At 37.7% G+C, this 23211-nt stretch overlaps 1 protein-coding gene across 4 annotated transcripts in view; it reads left to right on the forward strand.

Moving 5' to 3' along the window:
- The window catches only part of PCSK5 (proprotein convertase subtilisin/kexin type 5), a 455891-nt gene that overhangs the window by 154007 nt on the left and 278673 nt on the right, over nt 1–23211 (forward strand). For all 4 annotated transcript variants that reach the window (XM_088019243.1, XM_028094318.2, XM_028094319.2 and 1 more), the window contains exons 6-7: nt 13431–13519; nt 17206–17378. In XM_088019243.1, coding sequence (XP_087875369.1) covers nt 13431–13519; nt 17206–17378 — 262 coding nt within the window. The remainder of the gene's footprint in view (nt 1–13430; nt 13520–17205; nt 17379–23211) is intronic.

Below are 23211 nucleotides of genomic sequence, written 5' to 3' on the forward strand. Positions count from 1 at the left end.
CACCAAACGTCTCAGACCCTGAGTGTGTTGCAAGAAGGAGCACCAAGGGAGCCCCCTTGGATCCTCACTCCGGAGCCACAGTTTACCTGTATTTCAGACAAATAGGATTATGTAATAGTCACTTCTTTTAGATCCTTCATCCCAGCAAAGTAAGACTCACTTCAGAAGTGTTCTGACAGTTTGTTTATGATCTGGAAGCAGTCTCAAGCCAAGTGAAGTCAAACACTTACAATATCCCCTTTTGCTATCAGTTAGTCAGGAACAGATTTTGAGCAAAACAGCAAATATTTTTAGCCTGTTTTACAGCGTATAGTTATTGAATGATATCTTTACCTGAATAGTTTAGCAAAAACAAATAGAAGCAGGACTGTTAAATTGATTATTGCTAAATGAACAGAGACTTGTGGATTATTGCCTTTTCTTCAGGATTTCCAGGCCAATGGAACTCACTGAAACTACATTATATTATGTCTATTTTTCTCACTATTGAATCCTTAGTGACTAATTCATTCCTCAGCATGTGGTACTCAATATTTGCTAAACGAATGATTCAGAAAAGTTCATTAATTATCGGCCAGTACATGGGAATGGTCGCATTATGTCTAGTTAACTAGGTCATTATAAGAATATTAATAAAAATGGAGGTTTACCTTTATATAGGAGTATGTAAAGGTGAAATATTGTCTAGGTAGAGCACATTCTAGCATTTGGGTCTGTTTTTGCTACTTTAGAATTGTAGGAATGTGGTGGTTTTCAGTATACATTTAGAGAAGAGAAATATGTATCAAAAGAAATAGACCACAAGAAAATCAAAATTATAATTTGATACAGGCCATTATTTCTTTCATTATCTTTATAGATCTTTCTCCAGTCTCTCAGCATACACACTCAGTATATACTTCATATTTCATGCTTTAGTGAGTTCTAATTATGAAATTTCCTTTTAATTATGATGCTGCGAAATTACAGGAAAATCAGTTCAGGTGTAAGGAGGAGAAAGTTGTTTGGATTGCATACCAAGCATTTTCGCAAACACCAACTTCAAGCCAGAACCCTTGGAGCAGAAATTCCTATAACACTTTGCATATAAACCTTGATTCGCATGGACCTCAGTACTTGGTTAATTACTTGCATAAATCTTATGACACCCCTGTCAGTGGTCGTAGGTTCGATTGGTGGTCAGTTGAACTCGTAGAACTATTAGTGGTAATTAGGAGGATAAGAATATAATGTACCATAGGCCAACATCAGCTATATTTCTTTAGCAAGGGTGTTCACCAGTCCCTGGACTATTTCCTGTTCCTCTTCTTTCCCCTCAGAGCCCAAATGACCCCTCAGTTGTACAAGAAAGAGCCATGTGAGTGCATAGAAAAGTCATTTTGCCTTCAAAGCCCCATGCTGTTAGGAACAATACTCTTCCTATAAATAGCCTATGGCACACAAGGAAGGTCACACTCAATTTCTAGTGTCTCCTCTCAGAAGCCCAAAGCCAAGACTTATCATGTATCCAGCATCCTGGCCACAGACCTCCCAGTGCTTGGTAATTCACCAGCCAGGGCTCATTTTTACCATAAGCAGTGATCCTTGGTAGCTGATATCCCACTTTTACCAGATATCAAGGGGAACAGCTAGAAAGTTAAACCAAAGTAACTTTCGCATAGAAAAAGAAGAGATTTTGTTCATCCTTTACTCCGAATCTTATCTACCAAGATTGTGAGGACCACAGCCTCAGATTATGCAACTTTGTATATCCCTTGCTTAGAAAATGCTTGGGACACAGGATGTGAATTACCTGGACTTGAGAAAGGAAGGAAGGAGGGAGGAAGGAACTAATATTGTTAACTAAAATCTTGGGAGGTACTTTGATAATTTTCAAGAAAATAACATTCCTGACAGAGTTTATTCTTTACATAAAAAGAAAGTGTTATAGTTCTGTTTTCCAGAATTATAGGTAGTACTTAACCCAGTAAAGCAGACAGATATCCAGTGGAAAAGATGGGCATCATGTTGTACCCTCCAGCTCTGAGCAAGAGTTGGAGACTCCAGATCCACATTTATAAACTTATAAGAGAAAACACTTGACTCCTAGCTCACTGAGAACAGACCTAAAATGAATCAGCAGGAATGACTAATTTCTGTCTATTCATAGTCAAGGGGTAAGGGAGAAAGTTTTGCAGTCTCCCATTTGTGGTGGAAAATAAGATCAGGCTGTTCCCAAAGTTCTAACTACATACAGTGGCAGCTAGTAGATCGGAGTTTCAGACAGTAAACAGAACCCTCTAGTAGAAGTTGTAGAGCTTGAAGAGGAGAGTTGTGGGCTCTTAATAGACTCAGTGGGGAAGGGATAGCAGCATGGAATCACTGGGGGGTATAGATAAGCATGGGCCATCTGAATTCATAGAAATAATTTCATGTATGACAGGAAAAACTAATCATTAAAATAAAGAACTGAAAAGCATGCTAGGTAAATCTATTAGAGAACCAGCAAGCCAAGAAAAAGGGCCTCAGTCCCTCATCATGATTAGTAGATTTCATCAACAAGGATGTCTCATACCGTATTGCTTTGATGATGATGTTGATCTTTAAGAGAAGGGTAGGAAGAAAGTTAGGCTAATAGGGAGGTGACTGAGATCTTGGTCAGGACTGTATACATACATACACATGTGCTTGTCATGGGCTTTCGTGTACTTCAGTCCATTCAACATTATATTTGAGAGCTTGCTTGGAGGTTCTAGCAGGGGAGCGCAGCTACTCGTATACCCTTGACTGAAGAACGGTCCTCTCCTCTATTGGGGAAGGTCGTCCTCTTCGACCGAGCGTGCAGCTTCGGGAGGGACGCACATGGAGCGGTGAGGGAGGAAGGGGACACCCGCCTAGCCAGCCAGATCAGCCGAATCAACCCTGGCGATCAATGGGGTGACAGATGTCGCAGCCAGATCGCCCTCACATCCTCAACATTATATTTGAGAAAGCAGAAGTGAGGTAACAAACTAGGTTTTCTGTTAAATCAAGCTATTTTTTCTTTGATTTATAGGCTTACGTAGTTTATAATGAATTCCGTGAGTAATGAATAAGCTGTTTTCCTAGGCTGGGGCAGAAAGAAGGAAGAGGGAAAAAGTAAAACGTTGAAGGTCTAGGCTGGAGAGGGTAAAGAAGAGGGAAAATGGCAGAGGTAAGGGAACACTTTTAAAGCAGTGTATTGACAAGAACAATAAATAATAAATATCTAAACTGGTAAGGAAGACATAAAACTTTCACTCTCTGCAGATGACATGATACTATATATAGAAAATTCTGGAGACTCTGCCAGTATATACTAGAACTGATAAATGAATTCAGTAAAGTCTCAGAACAAAAAAGTAGCATAGAGAAATCTCATTTCATTTCTATAAATTTTTTTTTATTTTTTTTTAAGATTTTTATTTATTTGACAGAGACACAGTGAGAGAGGGAACACAAGCAGGGAGAGTGGGAGTGGGAGAGGGAGAAGCAGGCTTCCCGCTGAGCAGGGAGCCCGATGCAGATCTCGATCCCAGGACCTGGGGATCATGGCCTGAGCCGAAGGCAGACGCTTAACGACTGAGCCATCCAGGCGCCCCAAGAAATCTCTTTCATTTCTATGCACTAATAACAAAGGGGTAGAAAAAGAAATTAAAACAATCCAATTTATAATTGTACCAAAAAGAATAAAATACCTAAGAAAAAACTTGTGGTAAAAGACCCGTACTCTGAAAACTATAAAAAAACTGATGAGAGAAATTGAAGATGACACAAACCAATGGAAAGATATACCATACTCGTAGACTGGAAGAACCTATGTTGTTAAGATGTTCATAACAACCCAAAGCGATTTACAGATCAAAACAATCCCTATCAGAATACCAACATTTTTTGCAGAACTGGAACAAATAGTCCTAAAACTTACATGGGACCACAGAAGTCACTAAGTAGCCAAAGCAATCTTGAGAAAGAACACTAAAGCTGGAGATATCACAGTCCCAAATTTCAATAGACTACAAAGCTATAGTAATCAAAAGAGTATGGTACTGGCTCAAAAATAGGCACAGATCAATGGAACAGAAGAGAGAGCCCAGAAATAATAAGCCAATGCTTATATGGTCAATTAATCTATAATCTATAACAAAAGAGGAAAGACTGTAAGATGGGGAGAAAACAGTCTTTTCAACAAATGGTGCTGGAAAAACTGGACCATTTTATTACACCATAAACATGAATAAACTCAAAATGGATTAAAGACCTAAATGTGAGTTCTCAAACCATAAACTTCCTAGAAGAAAACATAGTAATTTCTTTGATATTGGCCTTAGCAACATTTTTCTAGATATGTCTCCTAAGGCAAGAGAAACAAAAGCAAAAATAAACGGTTGGGACCACCCCAAGACAAAAAGCTTTTGCACAGCAAAGGAACCATCAACAAAATGACAAGGCAATTTACTGAATGGGAGAAGATATTTGCAAATGATATATCTGATAAGGGGTTAATATCAAAAATATGTAAAGAACTTAACAGCAATTAACAAATAATCTGAAAAAAATGGGCAGAGGACCTGAATAAACATTTTTCCAAACAAGACATACAAATGGCTGACATATGAAAAGATATTCAACATCATTCATCACCAGGGAAATGCAAATCAAAACCATAATGTGACATCCCCTTGCACCTGTCAGAATGGCTAAAATCAAAAAGACAAGAAATAGCAAGTGTTAGCGAGGATGTGGAGAAGAAGGAACACTCGTGCGCTCTTGGTGGGAATACAAATTTTTGCAGCCACTATAGAAGACAGTGTGGAGGCTCCTTAAAAAATTAAGAATGAAATTACCGTATGATCCCGTGATTTTACTACTGAGTATTTACCCAAAGAAAATAAAACATTAATTTGAAAAGATACATACATCACTGTGCTTAGTGCAGGATTATTTACAGTAGCCAAGATATGGAAGCAACCCAAGTGTCCATCGATAGATGGATGGATAAAGAAGATGTGGTGTATATATATACCATGGAATTCTACTCAGCCATAAAAAGGAGAGAACTCTTACTCTTTGCAACGATATGGTTGGACCTAGAGGGTATTATGCTAAGTGAAGTAAGTCAGAGAAAGACAAAAACCATATGATTTTCACTCATATATAGAATTTAAGAAACAAAAGAACAAAGGGAAAAAGAGACAAAAAACAGACTTAAATCCAGAGAAGGGAAGGGGGGAGGGGGAAATGAGTGAAATCGATAAAAAGGATGAAGAGCGCACTTACCTTGATGAGCACTGAGAAATGTATAGAATTGTTAAATCATTGTTTTGTACACCTGAAACTAATATAACATTGTGTTAATTATACTTCAATTTAAAAAAATAAGATAATTTTAAAATAAATTTATAAAAGAATCTAAAAATTTTTAGAAAGGCAGTATACCAACCACTAGAATTTTGTTTTATTGTCAATATTTTGTGTTCTGACTAAAATGTCCATCTTGAATTACAGCCAATATTACAAATAACTGTAGATTCTTCAGACCTACAATCATTTTTAACTTTAAAAAGATTATAAATGCACTGGAGGTTGCAAAAATAGTACAGGTCCCCCATACCCTTCATCTAGATTCCCCCATTGATAACAACTTATGCAATTATAGTAAAATATCAAAACCAGGAAATTGGCATTAATGCACTCTGCAGACCTCATTCACATTTCACCAGTTTTTATGTGTACTTTGTGCATGTGTATGTGTGTCAGACTCACAGTACGTTTAAACCTCTAAAAGAAATAATTCTGTTCTTTAAAATCCTTTGCTGGTCATTTACATGTGATATATCTGATGCTAACTCTTAATAGTGGCCTATTGCTAGTTAATATTATAAAATATATTTTTTATCTTCTTGCCTACAACATGTCTGTTCAACTTTGGAACGGTTGATGAATGCTTTTACTAATTTCTTTAAATATTGTGTATTTGTTCTTGAAGACCAGGAGGAGGATTTACAATGGCTGTTGCTAGGTATAAGAGCTGTGATAGTTTTAAAGTTTATGCCGAAGATTCTTTCAATATTAGGCGATCAGAGTGTCTCTGAATGTCTTATTTTATATAGCTATTTGTTATTGTCTTAGTTGAGGCTGCTATAATGGAGTCCCAAAGGGGGTGGCTTAAACAATAAATACTTATTTTTCACAGTTCTGGAGGCTGCAAAGTCCAAGATTCAGTTCCCAGGGAGGGTTCTCTTCCTGGCTTGCAGAAAGCTGCCTTCTTCATGTATCCACACATGACAGAAAGAAAGGAAGCATGTTCTCTGCTGTTTCTAATCCCACCATGAGGCCTCCACCTCGCCTCCCTGCAAGGCCCCAGCCCCAGATACCATCACACTGGGATTAGGGTTTCAACATATGAATGGAGGGTGAGGATGGGCACAATCATTCAGTCCTTAGCAGTTACTTTGAATGAGTTTTTCTGCATTCCTTCCTTGTATAACAACAACAACAAAAAATGTAATACTATGGAAGCCTCAGGCACTGTGTGTAATTGCAATCACTTCAGAAGCTAGTATCTTAATTGTCTCACAAAAACTCATCCCCAAAAAGTGGAAAGGGTGATTTCTTTTTTACTTTTTTAAAAGTTTCAGTTTACCTTTTTTTCCTGCCCCCTAACATGTTTCATGAGCTTTCGTAAGGCTTTTCGCTGAAGACAGGGCAATAATCTGTTTTCAGCTCTTTTCCATTCTTCTTAAATTTTCATTTTTAAGATTCCCAGCATTTCCTCCTTCTCACTCAAGCTGAATAATTTATTAGGGAGATTCTATAAAATATACTGTCAAATATCCTGCCATCAACAGTAATGAAGGAATAAAGTCACCGCTACCACATGGAATAAGTAGGGTAGCCGGCGAAGAAGTCATGAAATCTTGGCAGCCATTCAAAGGCAGGGACATGGGCCCCTGTGACTTTTGCTGGAACTGTGAAAAGACCTCACAATAAGGATTCAGGAGAGCGGGATCTAGTCTTTGCACTGCCAAGTTTTATACCTTCCAATCACCATCGGACTGATGGAATTTTCTCATTTGTCAAACTAGAGAAGTGATACCCGTTTTGCTTCAGAGGGTTGAGGTGAGAATCAGTTGAGGTTAAAATACTGAGAGAAATGGATGGCGTGATGTAAACACAAGGTGGGAATATTATCAAGAACTATGTGAGCAGTCAGAAACATCAGTTTGAAGTGATAGTTTGGAGAACACATCAAACACATCATTATTTCTTGCTCTCCCTTTCTAAGGGAGCTTTTGAAGTGGAAAGTTTTCGCTCCAATTTAAACAAAACCAAAATACGCCGAAGAGAATGGGCACACCAGATGTCAAAAGGGAATTTCTGTTCAGTGAGGGGGTAGACTGAATCCATGAACAGCTGAAGATGTTTGTTTCAAGAAAGAAATGAAATAGAAAGTAGTTTTTCTCCAACTTGTCATTGTTTGATTCAGACAAGTGTAATTTTGACTTGCGAGCAATGCTGTGGCACCCGCGGGGGTAGACCTTTTGCCATGTGTCCTGATGTCTCAGATTCATTCCAGAGCTGACTTGCATCTTCACATCTGTGGTAAAGCTCAAGTAAGTTAATATTTTCATCCCCACTAATTCACATGGAAGAAACAAAGTTCACAAAGCAATGTGACTCTGGGACTAGGAAAAAGCAAGAGAATACACGAAGGCAGTATTTTGTGGTCCACTATGAATTCATATTTTGTACTCCCTTCACGTTGCTTGTATGAGTTCACAGAATCATAGAAATGAATTAGCAGCCACTCTCAGATCTCATTTTCCTTATTTTCAATCACAGACCCCAGGTAAAACTTCTAATTTCAGTGGTTTATTATTGGGAGCAGATCATGTAGTAGATGAGTAAACTTGGAATGGTACAGCAAAGACTGTCATGATCACTCAGTCAAGATGCTCTTTGAGAGCGACAATGGTTTATTCAAGTAAAAATTATATGATAGAACATTTTGCACTTACTAGGGCCCTGGCAGCAATGACAATATGCCTAAGAGAGCTGGAGAAGAAATGATGCATTTTTTACTTCCTAGTTTGTCTACATCTACTTTATTTTAGATGATGTCCAATTTATTTTGCCACTGGTCTAAATATCCATTATAATTTATATCATTGGGTTATCTTCTGGGGTCTCAGAAAAGAATGTGTCTTAGCAGTAGCATGAACATATACAAAGAAGCTTTTTCCAAGGGGTGTTACGTGGAAGGTGGCTGGTAAATTCATATTTAGGTGCATGTAGGCAGAATGTAATATATTGAGCGTATTGCTTTCTGTATTACAATCTACTGAAATGGTTCTCCTTATGCTGAAAATACTCTAAATGCTCATCCTCTGTTTTCTCTGAAGAAAAATACATCTGAAACAAAGACTTTTGTCTATTTTGTGACTTTTATAATTAACTGACATCACAGATATACTTAAGGCTGACCACCCTCGTTCTTTAAGAGAAGGAAGAAATTGAATCTTTTTCATATACTTGAACAGGTCATGATGATATCCATTGTTCTATGATCTCTTTTAAATCCATCAAAGGATTGAATCCAAGTAAGATACAAAAATAAAAAGATGGCTAGTACTTTACTCGGAGTAATGATCATTGTCATCTGAAGTGAGTGGACTGTTTAAATGTAGTTGAGCTAGCAGTTTGGACCCTCAATTACAGCATGTTACAGTATATTATTTAAGTGATATTTAAAATATATGCATCAGCAGTAGAGTGATAACGTCCCTGTTTCCCAAAAACGGTTCATCATTGCTCATGATATACATCAATATACAGAAATCTTTGCAAGAAATGTTTTTATAAGGAAATAGTCCCTCTTTTCATTACTTAGGAGAATCCACCGTACATTAATGATGCACATAATATGTGCAGGGTTTTATTGCATTTTAGGAATACAGAGCCAAGTTAATTCTTACATTTTAAAAATATTATCGTAGAAAAGATATTCAATTAAATCTCTTCTGTAGTACATCTAAAACTCTTGGGAAAATATTAAAGAATTTTTTAGTGCATGGTTGAGCTAATGGGACACAGAGTATTTCTCTGAGAAAGTTCAGGTCTGTAAATGAGGTAGGCAATAAGTGGACACTAGGAATTTTCCAGAGTGATCAGTTAAACCCAGCCAGCCTGGAGCTGGATTTTTTAAAAGCACAGGGATGACAGTGAGGTGAGAAAAGACTTGCATAAAACAGAACGCTTGATGCGTCGTCTACTCCAGCTTCAAAGAATTCACAAAGATAAAAGTCCAAACAACATGACCTCCTAAATGGACAGTTCACCCACCACACGGGGAAAATATCACAATATAAACAATCGAGCAGCAAAAAGAGCAGAATTAGATTGACATGTTTGAGAATTATTACATATAATTCATATATATCAAGAAATATACATATATCAAATATGTTCCAATACATATAATTGAACAGTATTTTTAAAGAAACTATTCAAATTAAGGTGGGTTTGAAAAAGAATTTCAAAAAAAAATAAGTAAATAAAACATATGCTCGACAGGAGTAATGCAATGAATGGGCTAAATAGCAGGTTAGGCATGGCTGAAGAGAAGTAAAATATAGAACTGAGCAGATTACATGGAGAGCAGCCTAGAGAGAGAAGGATATGGGAAATCTGAAGGTGAAATTGAAAGATTAAGGTAGCTTTCAAAGGTACGAGCTAAAACTTATGATGATTTAAGCATTAAATCACAGGTCTAGGAATTCCAAGAAAGAATTTTTAAAAATCCAAACACAACATCTTAATGAACCTGCAGAGTAGAAAAGACAGAGAAGATCTGAAAAGTGTCCAGAGAGAACTAGAATGCCAAGATGGCAGATTTCTCACCAGAAACAATGGAAACTTGAAGACCGTGGAATGGAATCCTTGAAGAGCTGTTAGTCTAGAATTCTATTCCCAGTGAAATTATTTTTCAAGAACAACAGTAAAATAAAGCCATTTTCTGAGGCTACCAAAAGACTCTCTGATGGACACATTTATTGGAATGTTCTTCAGAAAAAAAATGCATGATCCTAGAAGGAGTTATGAACTATAAGAACAAATAGAGCAAAGAATATTTTTATATCAAAACAAACATTGATTATTCAAAATAGTGACACTAATGGTAGTTTCCAAAGTTAAAAAATCCAATGTATAACTATAATCACAGGGATTTCATGTATTAAAAGGTGAATAATCACAGTTAAAACATTCAGTCAGTTAACCATCTGCCTTTGGCTCAGGTCATGATCCCAGGGTCCTGGGATTGAGCCCCACATCGGGTACCTTGCTCAGCTGGGAGTCTGCTTCTCACCCTGTTTGTGCTCTCTCTCTCTGACAAATAAATAAAATCTTTTAAAAATAAATAAAATATTCTAGTCTGTATTGTTTGGGAAAAATTGAAAAAAGTATTGATGACTTTTAGACTTTGTGATGTTAGGTATCCTTGAGCAAATAGCTATAGTAAACATTAGCTAATAGAATGTATGACAACCATACTCATACAGGGAGAAAAATACAGAAAGGAACATAAATATATCATGTTACAATGGGATCTAGTCTCTGTAAATTGACTTATTCTTGAGTTAAAGACAAAGATAGCCTAGCTTCAAAAAAAGTAGTATTTGTAAGAGATATAACTGATACGAACACAGAATGTTTGATAGTAAAGGGGGAAAAAGTTATACAATTTAATTATTAACCTGGTATCTTTATTTTAATTTTTTTTTACTGCAGGAATCCCAGGGTTTTACTGCATATTCATAAATAGTTTCACTAGGAATATTTAATAATTCCATTCTAAATAAAAAATTGACAGAACCGTAAAAAACATTATCAAATCCACAATACAATGAACAAACTTGTCATAATGGACTCATAAATAACAATTGGAGAATTAAAATCAGATCCTTATGCTCCTGTAGCACTTGCCTTAATAATAGAGACAATGAAGTATGAGAACAATGGACTCATAAAGGGAATTTGACATTTGAGGAAAAAAAGTAACACATGAAGTAATGTGCAATCAGAGACTAATGAAGAATCATAGTAAATACTTGCTAGGCTCAGAGGTAAAATGAGTAGTTCAGCTTATATTTTACAAAAGAAATCTTTTTTCTTTTAAAAGTGGATCATTTTTCTGATGATTAAAGTGGTATGACCAAATATCAGAAGGGGAAGATAATTATGAATGCATCAAAATTAATTACTGGGTAGAACAACCTAAAATCGCCATAAATAAGATGGCTGTGTTCCAAATAACATATGTGGAAATATATGTGCAACAGGTTTGATGGAAAAGCGGTAAGAAATGTGGGCAAAAGGTATGAAAATGTTATTCACAAAGCAAGAAATAGAAATAGCTAATAAATATTTGAAAGATGGACAATAACAAATGTAATCTGAGGGGATAAAAAGGGAAGCAACAACAAGATAACATTTTTCATGTCAGATTGGCAAGGATGAAAAGATTGAAAAACTCATACGTAGGGGTTTATAGACACGGCTCTGTTCATATATTTTCTCCATTCTTCATATTGTCATTCGAGTCAGCTTAAGGTCTTTTTTTTTGTCATGCGCAAAAATATGATGTTTTGTAGTAATATTTATCCGTCTTGCAGGGGTTTTTTGAAGTTAGTTTTATTACTTTAATCTTCCGTTAACAATTTGACAATATATTCTGTGCTCTTTGATCTAGTCATTCCACTTGTAGGAATTTATCTCAAGGTATAAAAGTATGTACATGCTCAAGATTGTTTTTCATAGCCTTGTTATCTCAGTGGAAAAACTGGGTGAATTTCCAGAAATCGAGGACTTGTGAGAGAGATTATGGGGCGGGGGGGTGGAGGAAGATGCCATTTAAAAGATGACGGGAGATAATAATAAGCTTTTAAATGACATATAGGCTAATATTTACATAGGAAGATATGCATGACATTACTAAGTGTACAGAGCAGGATACATCTCTGTTGTAGAAACTTGCATGTGTATGTATCCTTCGTAGGTAGTAACTTGTTTACGTTTGCATAGATGGTAGTCATAGCCCATGATGAGCGTGGTCTATGCTGTTAAATAAAAGTAATGACATAGAATTGGGGGGACCCAAGTCTTAGTCACTGTTAGGCTGACTTCACCCTATCTCTTTACATCTCAGGGCCTCCTTAAGCATCCTCATCTCTAAAAATGAGGGCAAGGGGGTGAGGCTTGGGCTTCATTAGCAATGACAAATACCCCCGTAGTGGTTGTCATAGTCCTCTTCTGCATCCAGGGCAGATGGTAGCCATCAGCCCTAGTTTCCTTTCCCTGGGCTCAGCCAGACCTCAGGATTTTTCTCAACACAGTGTTAGGTCAACACATTTCTAAACAGATGGTACTTTGCACTTGGAACTTCTTTGCTCGCCTTGCATAGGATGATCTTAGAAGTTCTTTCAAGTAAAGGATTTTTCTGAGGAACGAAGTCACTGTGATGAGAAATAAAAGGAATATTTTTCAGAAAAAGGCATTTGCTTTTCCGGTAGCCATATTTTTAAAAACGTGGAAACAAAGGCTCCTGGGTGGCTCAGTCGTTAGGCGTCTGCCTTCGGTTCAGGTCATGATCCCAGGGTCCTGGAATCGAACCCCGCATCAGGCTCCCCACTCAGTGGGAAGCCTGCTTCTCCCTCTCCCACTCCCCCTGCTTGTGTTCCCTCTCTCGCTATACCTCTCTCTGTCAAATAAATAAATAAAATCTTTAAAAAAAAAAAGGTGGAAACAGGTGATACAAATATTGATGATATATTTTATTAAATAAAAGATTTCATGTCATTTGCATAGAACACATATTAGTGGAATATTTCACATTGTTCTTTCACACAAAATCTTAGAAATCCAACAGTGTATATTTACAGCATGTCATATTTTAGATGACAGATTTCACTGGAGGTACTTGATCTCTAAGTTACGGTTTAAGAAGCAGATTCTCCTATACCACCATTCTTAACTTTTGTAATAACTGAATTGAGTACCAGTTCTTAAGTTTAATTAAAATTAAAGTTGAGATAAGGTCACAAGAGCCACATTTCAAGTACCCAGTAGCCACGGATGGCTGGTGGTTACCATATTGGACAGTGGAAGTTTAGAGAATGCAAAGAAACATACCATTCAATTTTAGCTTTCAAGGAGATTCTCTAGTTGGGAAAGCAAGATATAAAATATATATATATATATCAATCATAGAATCCAAAACAGAGTGTAAGGCTAAGGGCTCCTTAAGTAGAAGTTCCAGAAACCTCCACAGCTTGATGCAGGCTTCCCTTCGGAGTCTGACTGGAGGCGATGACAATGTGAGTTGGGAAGAATGGAGCATCTTACTTGAGCAAGTGTGTGTGTTCTCCCTGCAGGCATGGGACCCGCTGTGCTGGAGAAGTGGCAGCCGCAGCGAACAACTCTCACTGCACAGTTGGAATTGCTTTCAATGCCAAGATCGGAGGTACGGGAAACAGACTTGGGTGGATGGAGAACCCTTTCTGAGCTCGAGACAGGGCTGTGTTGGCAGAGTAGTGTTCAGCTGTTGTCGAAAATGACCATCTTCATGTGTGTTATTAAATATAGTTCAGGGCTTTTGAAGCAGTACTCCTACAGGGGTGCAAGCCCAGACATTTCTTGCTTTAAAACGGGCATGAAAAGCATGTCCAGTCATGAAGATGGGGTCATTGACATCTGTCCCGAGCTATACAATGGCTGCCTGGCTCGGAAAGAACTGATAATCTAAACACCAGCCCATAATATCTCTATGGAGAGAGACATTCTGAAATTAGTATCAAAACAGAAAATCCATTTTTTTCCTTTTTCTTTATGTTTTACCAAAAGTTCCTTTTTAATGGAAATTAAAATGGAAAATGGTATAATCTCCTTTTGTAGACCCATAATAGAGCGATAGAGATATTGTTAATAATCCCAGATTATGTATATACATTACACACATTCACAAACTCTATACATATGCCTACTACGAGGACCTAACCAAGGGAATGTAAAATCTGGGTGTTAATAGAAGCAAACTCTTTGCCCTTTGTAATCATCTTCCATTAGCTCTAGCCTGGTGCCACAGGCACACACAGATGGGCGAACACATGCTAACAGACACTATAGATCCTAGTGGTTCCAAGGTGTCCCCTGGGGGTTCCCCTAAACAGTGTCACAGATGAATGAACTTCCTGGCGACTAGACTGACATCTTTGTTTTCCCTACACTATTGTTGCCAAGTGGTAAATAGAATTGGATCTAAAATTTAACCAGTCCTTCCTAGAGTAAATGTAGAGGTTTTGTAACATGACATTTGGGATGTACACTAACGGTGCTAAGGAAAGGTTTCCTGACACTACTTCGAATGTCAGTGCTCAGTGCATTTGACCTCTCTCTCTCCTTTATTTCACACCGAATTCTTAGAGTATGGCCGCTTGTTAACCAGTAGTTAGCTATACTCTGACAACATCTGCTGAGCGTCAAAGGGGAAGGTTCATGAAGGAGCTAAAGAAAGGAGACAGAAATTTCCCCTGAAGAATGATAAGGGTGCTGGACACCCCTGATAGTCTCAAGAGAATCCAATGACTATGGTGGCCCTGATAATCTCAAGAGAATCCCAATGACTATGGTGGCCCTGATAGTCTCAAGAGAATCCAATGACTACGGTGGCTACTAATCAGCCCTGCTTGCTGTCCCAGACATGACACAGAGTCCCTCACATAGACCAGCACACATCGTTGCCCAGGTCCTCACTGTCCTGCACCAACCCAGCATTCCCTGACCCTGAGGGACTGAAGGAACAAACTCACAGACAAACTTCTGATCTAGCCACACAGGACTTCAGTAAGAACATGTATGGCAATGACTCACCAATGTTCTGTCATCCCCAAAACAAGAACATTCTGAATTATATACTGAACCACCCGGACCCAAAGCATCAAGGCTTGCAGTCAGATATAAGGAAAAATCAACCTCTCATCTTTAAACTTGAGGAAGCAAAAGTCTTCCTTGTTAATTTGTGGTCAGAAAAGGAGTATTACCCTCTAGATATGATTTCATCAAGCATTTTTTTCCTAGACTTCCATCAGTTGCATGACCCAGAAACTGCACTCAGGTATCATGTAGATACTCCTCTATGTGTTGGCATTTCGAATTACCGGTTAGGTTATTTCAGGCATTTATATAGTCCAGTGTTTATTTCTTTGTACTGGTAAAATACAGTTGATCCTTCAACAGCACAGGTTTGAAATGTGTGTGTCCACTTGTATACATATTTTTTTCAGTACGTACAAGTACGCTACTGTAAATGGACTATCTCCTCCATAAGATTTTCTTAATAACCTTTTCTTTTTTCTAACTTACTTTATGGTAAGAATATAATCTGTAATACATATATCATACAAAATATGTGTTCATCAACTCTATGTTGTTGGTAAGGCTTCCAAGCGATAGTAGGCTATTAGTAGTTACGTGTCTGGGGGGTCAAAGTTGTACGTGGATTTTTGACTTCGTGGTGGGGGGGGAATGTTAATGCATCTAACTCTGAGTTGTTCAAGGGTCAACTGTAGTTCCATTTTCTGCTTTGAAATAGCAAGAAGTAAAAATTGAGGCATATGAAATAGTTCATCTTGTTTTCAGTAAAAACCATGCAGGTGAATTTTGAATATTCACGTCAAATTAAAGTAAACCAGTGGCTGCTTAGAACCCAGTATGTACAAAGAGCATCAGGCTGGGCATTCTACCCCCACAAAACAAAGTGCTGAAAAGCCTTCTAAGTACAGTTTCCATTTGATAATTTCTAAAGTAACTTATTTATAACCCTTGTGATCCATATCAGTTGTTCTATACATCTCCTTTAAAAATCCAAAGGTCTGGAGGAAAAGACAGTCAAGAGATATAATAATCAGTGCTGTGTCTTTAGGGGCACTTTGAGGAAATTCAGTGTGTCCTGAATGTTGATTTCCACTGTTCTTTTGGAAATAAATATTAAAGGGTATAGTGACCTGTCATGTAGCTTAAAAAGGTTCTGCTGGAAATATGGCAGAATGTTACCAGTTAAGTTTTGTCTGTCTCAATGCTCATTGTCATTTCTTCTTTTATGTTTGTAAATTTTAGAATTAAAAGTTAAACATTTTTAAAGCACAAAGAAGGTATAGTTTTTTTCAAGAATATGTTGATTTTCTACCAGAAGTCCCACCTCAAACCGCATAGTATCAAAGCTGCCTGATTAGTGGTTTTATTATTTAAGCCCCATGGGCTGGTAGCCATAAAAGCTTGAAATCCCGCTAGAGAACAAGGTTTTTCTAAGGAGTAAACATGGGCCGTAAAGATATAATTGTAAAATAATACAGCATCTCAGTGAGGCTATTCAGCTTAAGCTGAAGGAGAGATAGGTTTACTTCACAATTAGATGTTTTATTGTTGTTCTGAGTCTCCAAAATAAAAGGAAAGAAAGCCTGACATTTGACATGTAATTTATTTTGGGATCTCTGTGTCAATTTTTTTTCCTATTAAGGTCTGTCCGGTGGGAATATGCTTAAATGAAGACTAATGACTGAACATTGCTAAAACCCTTGGAGACTGATTTGATGTGTGACATGCAAAGAGAGCATTCTCATTTATTATTTGACTTATAAATAACTTGGCAAAGAAATAATGTATTAAGTTCACATCAGTCTTACAGATTAGGAGATAATATTAAATACGGAGGAAATTAAACCAACCTAACTTGGCGGCTTTCCAAATTTTGTGAGCCCGCTAAGGTCAGAATGCTCTATATCAATTATGAACACAAGTTACCTAATGAAGAGAAGTTTAGGGAAGATGGATTCCTTGAGGCTTTCTCTGTCAAGTACTCTCTGGATACAGGGAGAAAGAGAAGGGAGAGATTGTGGAAACTTTAAAAAAGAGAATAATGGATAAAAAAGATTTTAAAGAAGTTTTGCTTTCTCCCGTACGACGTAATTTACTTTCTCTCCGGGAAAGCTTTGGAAGAGTCTGCATGGGGGGGGCGGAGAAGATGTTCACTTAAGTGTTGATTAAAAAGTTGATTCTTTGCCCCCAAATTGCTGTAATTGGAAATATGTCTTGGGCTGTTTGGGTGTTATATAGTGAAGCCTCTATTCAAGCTAATTCCCTTCTGTCTGGAAGGGGTTCGGATGCTGGATGGAGATGTCACGGACATGGTTGAAGCAAAATCGGTTAGCTTCAATCCTCAGCACGTGCATATCTACAGTGCAAGCTGGGGCCCTGATGATGATGGCAAGACCGTGGATGGACCGGCTCCACTCACCCGGCAAGCCTTTGAAAACGGCGTTAGAATGGTAGGTTTTAAAAGCACCTTGGCTCATACTTTGTCAATCAGTGATGATTCTCTTGATGATTCTCATGGGATTCTCTAGAGGAATGGACAGAGCTCATAGCTGAGCCAGGAGACAGGTTTATAGAAAGAGGCACTGAACCTTGAGGTTTGTGTGTTACATCCATTCTGCAAATGAGCTAATTACAAGACTAAGCTAAGCTGTCTGCTGGTTATTTTGAAATAGACTGGAAGGGAAGGCTTATGCACTCATTCAGGATGTGCTTCCTAACTGAAAGATAGTTCAGGCTTGGTTAAGACATCCTTTCTAGTTCTATCAATTTTTAGCTACTCTAGAGCCCTTTAAAGCTATAGAATAGTGTTTTAAATTGTTTTGCCTAGAATTTTCCTTTCAAGGTGTCTGAACACCAAATGAATGTACTCTAAGTAATCTGGTGGTTGCATTACCAAAGCCCTGGAATGCAGATTAGTATTCTTTCTATGCCATCCATTGAATGGTCATTCAAGTTAAATAAATCAAGCTTATTTCATATTTAGTCTTCAAATTGTATTTGTATGGCTTTTGATATAATATAAAGAGTAGGCTGGAATTTCTCATTAGTATAATATATTAGTAATTAATAATCTCAATCGCATACATATAGACAGACAATGCCCCATGTTCAGTAGTTGCCATTGAATCAGATGGGGACCGATGTTTTCAAATTTATTTTTGCTAGGGAGTCTTTCATTCAGTGGTAATCTTGACTGGAATTTCAACGTGTAAAACAAAAATCTGGTACTTTGGTTGAAGGAGGAAAAGGTTAAGAAAGAAGATCATCTGAAGAAGCTATTCAAACTTATAGGAAGATTATATTTAGAAACAAATAGTTTTGAAAAAAATTACTTTATATTCATTATTAATTCCAAAAGTAACCCATGCTCATTAAAATAAATCATGCTATAAAGATGAAATTAAAAATTGATTCCCCACACAACTAGATAACCATTGTTAAGGGTATGGACTCCACCTTTCTCTACTTCTGTGTGCATTCCCACAACAAACAGGGATCACATGCCTCTGCATGTTGCTGTTTTCACTTAGCAGTGTGTGATGGGCATTCTTCCAGGGTAATTCATAAGGATAGAACTCATCTATTGTAATGTTTCACCATTTTTAGAATATGGAGATACCATAATTTATTCAACATTTCACTGAAGATCTTTCAAGGTTTTAATCTAAAAAAAGAGGTGGGGGGGAATTTAGCTATTTACTTTTAGAGTTAAGGTAGTAACAAAAGAAATAACTCCTAAAAAAACAACAGATTATTCTCTGGCTGTTCTCATGGCACATGGATTATGGAAAAGCAGCAGCGACCCATTTAAATGTGTTTAGATCAACAGGATACGGTTTCTATGTGTTTGCTAAACACAGGCTTCGGACTTAGCCAGGTTGAGTCCGGGATCTGTCATTTACTGCTCTCTGACCCGATACAGATCGAATTACATCTGTTCCCATTTCCTCATCTAAAGTAAGCCAATAATAGTACCAAGAGAGATGTTATGAGTGTTAAATGAGATGATAATGCATCTAAAGCTATTGACACGATACCTGGTGTCAATAGCAATAGGCGCTCAAGAAATACATTTTATTTATAGGTATCAGTGTGTGTATATAAGTGTATATATATTTACATATACATATATAGGTATCAGCATGTATGTATACATATATGTTTTTTCAAAGAAGAGATCATGTCCTTTCAAAAAACTTTATATTTCTCCTCAGTCCCCTATCCTTGTCTACCATTTCTGCACTACAGAATTCTAGATGATTCCGTTGAGCTACCTGTAGTGGTGGGTTAGAAACAATATATAGAAATCAGCATAGACTTTCTGAGTTCTTGCATGTCATATACTTTGTTCTTCCTATGTCTGGCCTCACCTTCAATTTCATTTGCCCTTAAAAGCACATCTTCCATTTCGATATACAAATTCATTCTACTTATCTATGTTTGTAGTCTTGAATTTAATTTATATTTTCCCAAGAGATGTTTCTCTAAATATCTATGAATATATAATTTAACATTTTTAAAGCAGCATGTTAGTCTTCCGGGAGAAAGAAACCTTCCGCTTCCTTATTATCAAGCATCAAATGGCACGGTACATTCTATAGTCTTCGATATTTAATTCTAATTTGTGCTCTATGTATAATATACATTGTCAAACTTGAAAATGATCAGATGAAAACTTTATACAAAGTTAGATTACAAAGTGCAACTAAGAAATGAGTGATTTATTGGCTGAGTGATTTAAGGAATGAAGGAATAAATAACTACTAAAATAGCTCCCTCAGGTTCTGGATAAAACCCTGTGTGACAGCTTAAAGTCACTCTGGCCTGTTAGGGTTTTAACTGTATCACCTACAAAAATACAGGAATTGAAATTTATTTGTTCTTTCTATTAAATTCAATGAGCTCCCACTTTCTGTAGAATGTAGATAAAGCAATGAAGGAGACATCTAAGTTTTATATGCAACTCATCAGAGTCTGTACATTCGAGCAACAAGACGGGAAACGAACATAGAAACCGTCAAGATGACAAGCTAACGATAAGTGTCATAAATGAGATAAACGGGTGAGGGGGCAGGACAGAACTGTAGTTCAGGAGGATAGGGAGTCCTCTCTGAGGAGGGGGTACATGAATGGGGACATAAATGGTAAGAGGCCAGTCATGTGGAAGGGATGTTTTCTGCAGAAGGAACAGCAAGAGCAAAACACCCTGAGTGGAGAATGATCAGGCTGTGCTCACAGAACAAAATGCTGATTTGGATGATGGAAGTGATGTGGGCGGAGAGCGGGCAGTAAGAGATGGTTTGGAGAGGTAGTCAGCGGCCAGTTCCGCAGGGCTTTCTAAACCATGGAGGGTGTTTGTGATTTATTCCATTGCAGAAAACCTTTGGAGGTTTTCTGAGTAGTGGCCTGTTGGGACACAAAATTTTCCAAGCTCGCTGCTGTACAGGGAATGGACTCTATGTGGGAGAGGGACGGGGAGGCAGGAGCGGAAGATTGAAATGGTCCAGGGAAGAGGTGATGATAAGCCGGACTGGGGGGGGAGCAGCAACATCAGGACAAGTGGCAGGGGGGAGGGGGAGGAAAGAGGAAGCAGCCTACGTGTCAAAACAGATTTTCACAAAGGAAATATATTTTGCTCAAGGAATCCAAGTATTGATCACATTCATTCCTTCTGCTTGCTAATCAAAAAACGTAGCGAATACTGGATTTCAAAATGCTGCCTACTTGTTTACTCTAAGAAGTATTTGGTTCAGTAGAATGTAACACTCTTTTCAAAGACTAACAAAATCAGAATTGATTCAATTTAGAGCCTTTCGAATTACAGTGCCAACATCGCATTAGACAAAACTATGTTGAACAAATCATGTTACAACTGACAACTTGCTCTTTTCCCCAGAGACTGCATTTTCTTTGATGCTAAGGAGCTGTAAAATTCATTGCAGGAATCAGAGGTACATTATATGCATTGTGTACAATTAATGATGATGATAGTAGTAGGGGTAATCATAATAATAACTATACTAAAACACTCAGCATTTGCCAGTCTGTTAGCATATGGTCAGTCCTCTGAGCCCCAAAATAGATAACTTTTAATCTTCACAATGATCTCATAAGATAGATCCTGTTTGCCCCAATTTTATAGAAAATAGATACTCAGCAAAGCTAAACAAGTCAGAATGTGGGCCTCAAAGAAATCTAATAAATTATTCTTCATGTCATCATTTCTGCTTTATTTGGCACATCTGACCTCCTTGTATCATCCGTGACCACATAGCGGAGATTTTTTTCCTGTTACCGTGGTGAATGAATTTCTCACCTTCTACCTAAATCCACCTCCTCCATTTCTTCACTGGATGCCTTAGCTTCTCGCCTCACTAAAGACGTGGCTCGATCAGTTCTCTCTTCTCTCATCATCAAAACATCCCTTTCCTCTGCATTACTGCCATCCACATACCATCAATTCTATCTCAGAAGACAGAGGGGAGACTCTCTCTGCGGTTTTCTTCTATTTTTCCAATTACTGACTCATTTCTTTTTTGTCCCTTGGAAACCATTGTTCATCCTTTCCTCTACAAGCTCTTTTTCTATTGTTTCTTAAAGCCACTCCTCAGAGCCCTGACCCCTCAGTGCACTGAGGCTGTTCTTGTCAAGACCACAGTGATGACCTTGTTATGTGAAACCCAGGGCTCTTCTCTGATCCATTATGTCATTTGTCCTGGTAGGGAGGCCTGCCTGCTTCTTCTAGTCCACAATAAAATACACACATGCCAACCCTTCAGAACCCTTTTCTCCTTCTATTTAGTATATTTCCTTATCTTGTTGATCAGTTGTCTCTCCCGTAAAGGCCCAGAGATGGAGCGTTTTGTTCTGTGCTAGATCCCAAAAACCTAAAACAATGTCTGTTTAGTGATGAGTGAACAAATATGTGGGTGAATTCCATGGCAGTTTGCTGCGTATACTGAGTGAATTTATTTAAGGATCCCACTTGGATTGTTTTTTTTAATTAATAATATGGAAATGAGTCACTAACATACATGATATATTCTGGTGATTAATGCAAGCGGACTATGGATTCAGACTCTCCAGTGGGTTTCAGTGCATTCTTACCGTGTTCAAGTTAATTAGCTTCTCTGAGGATCAGTTTGTTCCTCTATAAAATGGAGCTAACTGCTAGTAATTACTTTATAGGACTATTGTGAGGATTATATGATTAATACCTGTAACGTATGCAGCAGAGTTTCTGGAACATTGTAAAGTCTCTAAGTTATGAGTCTTAATCGTTATCACTTTTGAAAAGGCCAGGGTAATAAAAGTGAAATGCCATTTAATCATGGAGAATGCTGTAAAAAGTCTTAATTGTCCAAAATCTCTGTGTTAGTGGATTAATCCATTTCATATTTCTAAGTGATCCTTAAAAGAAGGTAAATATACAGTCTTGAGATTATTATTAAGGAATGGCCAAAATAAATGGGACAGAATATCCAAGAGAATATTTTCTGAAGTCTATTCCATAAAACACTAATTAATAAGATGCCCCAAAGAGGGGTGGGGGTGGGTGGAGGATTTTGCTATCAAATAGGCTCAAGGGGGACGCCTGGGTGGCTCAGTCGGTTAAGCGTCTGCCTTTGGCTCAGGTCATGATCCCAGGGTCCTGGGATCTAGCCCCGCATCAGGCTCCCTGCTCGCCAGGGAGCCTGCTTCTCCCTCTGCCTCTGCCCCTTCCCCCCCCCCCCCGGTTAATTCTCTCTCTTTCTCTCACTCTCAAATAAATAATTTTTAAAAATAGGCTTAAGAAACACCACTTCTTATATGCTCCCTTTTGAAACTTAAAAGCGTATTAAAGGCTCTGAGAAGTTCTGCAGTAAAGAGATGTGTGTAACTTGATTTACTCAACGTTCTAAACTTTAACCACCCAAAAGCTTTTATTTTTGTGACTCGTTTTGAATTGGTGTTAAATTTAATTTCATTTTACATTGTTTGGAACTGCTTTACAAAAATTCAGCTAAACCCATTAGACCTTAAGAATCAGAACATTAGAACTGGAAACAGTTTGAGTGGCTGAATTGTTTTTACCATATTTGTATATTTGTTTACTGGTTGATGTCACTATGGGTCACCCCGTCTACCTTCCTAAAATGTGTGATTTCTTCTTTTCTTCATCCAATAAGTCTTTCTTTCCTGTCTTCCTAAAAGTCTATGGAATGTGTCCTCTTGTTCTGACAATTAGAACCAGCATCTCTCAGACGGACTTGAGCGCACAGCATCCTTCCAAAGCCTCCATCC

The sequence above is a fragment of the Eumetopias jubatus genome, unplaced genomic scaffold, assembly GCF_037043125.1.
Source record: "Eumetopias jubatus isolate StellerSeaLion01/CBP00866 unplaced genomic scaffold, mEumJub1_p1.0 scaffold_15, whole genome shotgun sequence".
Classification (NCBI taxonomy): domain Eukaryota; kingdom Metazoa; phylum Chordata; class Mammalia; order Carnivora; family Otariidae; genus Eumetopias; species Eumetopias jubatus.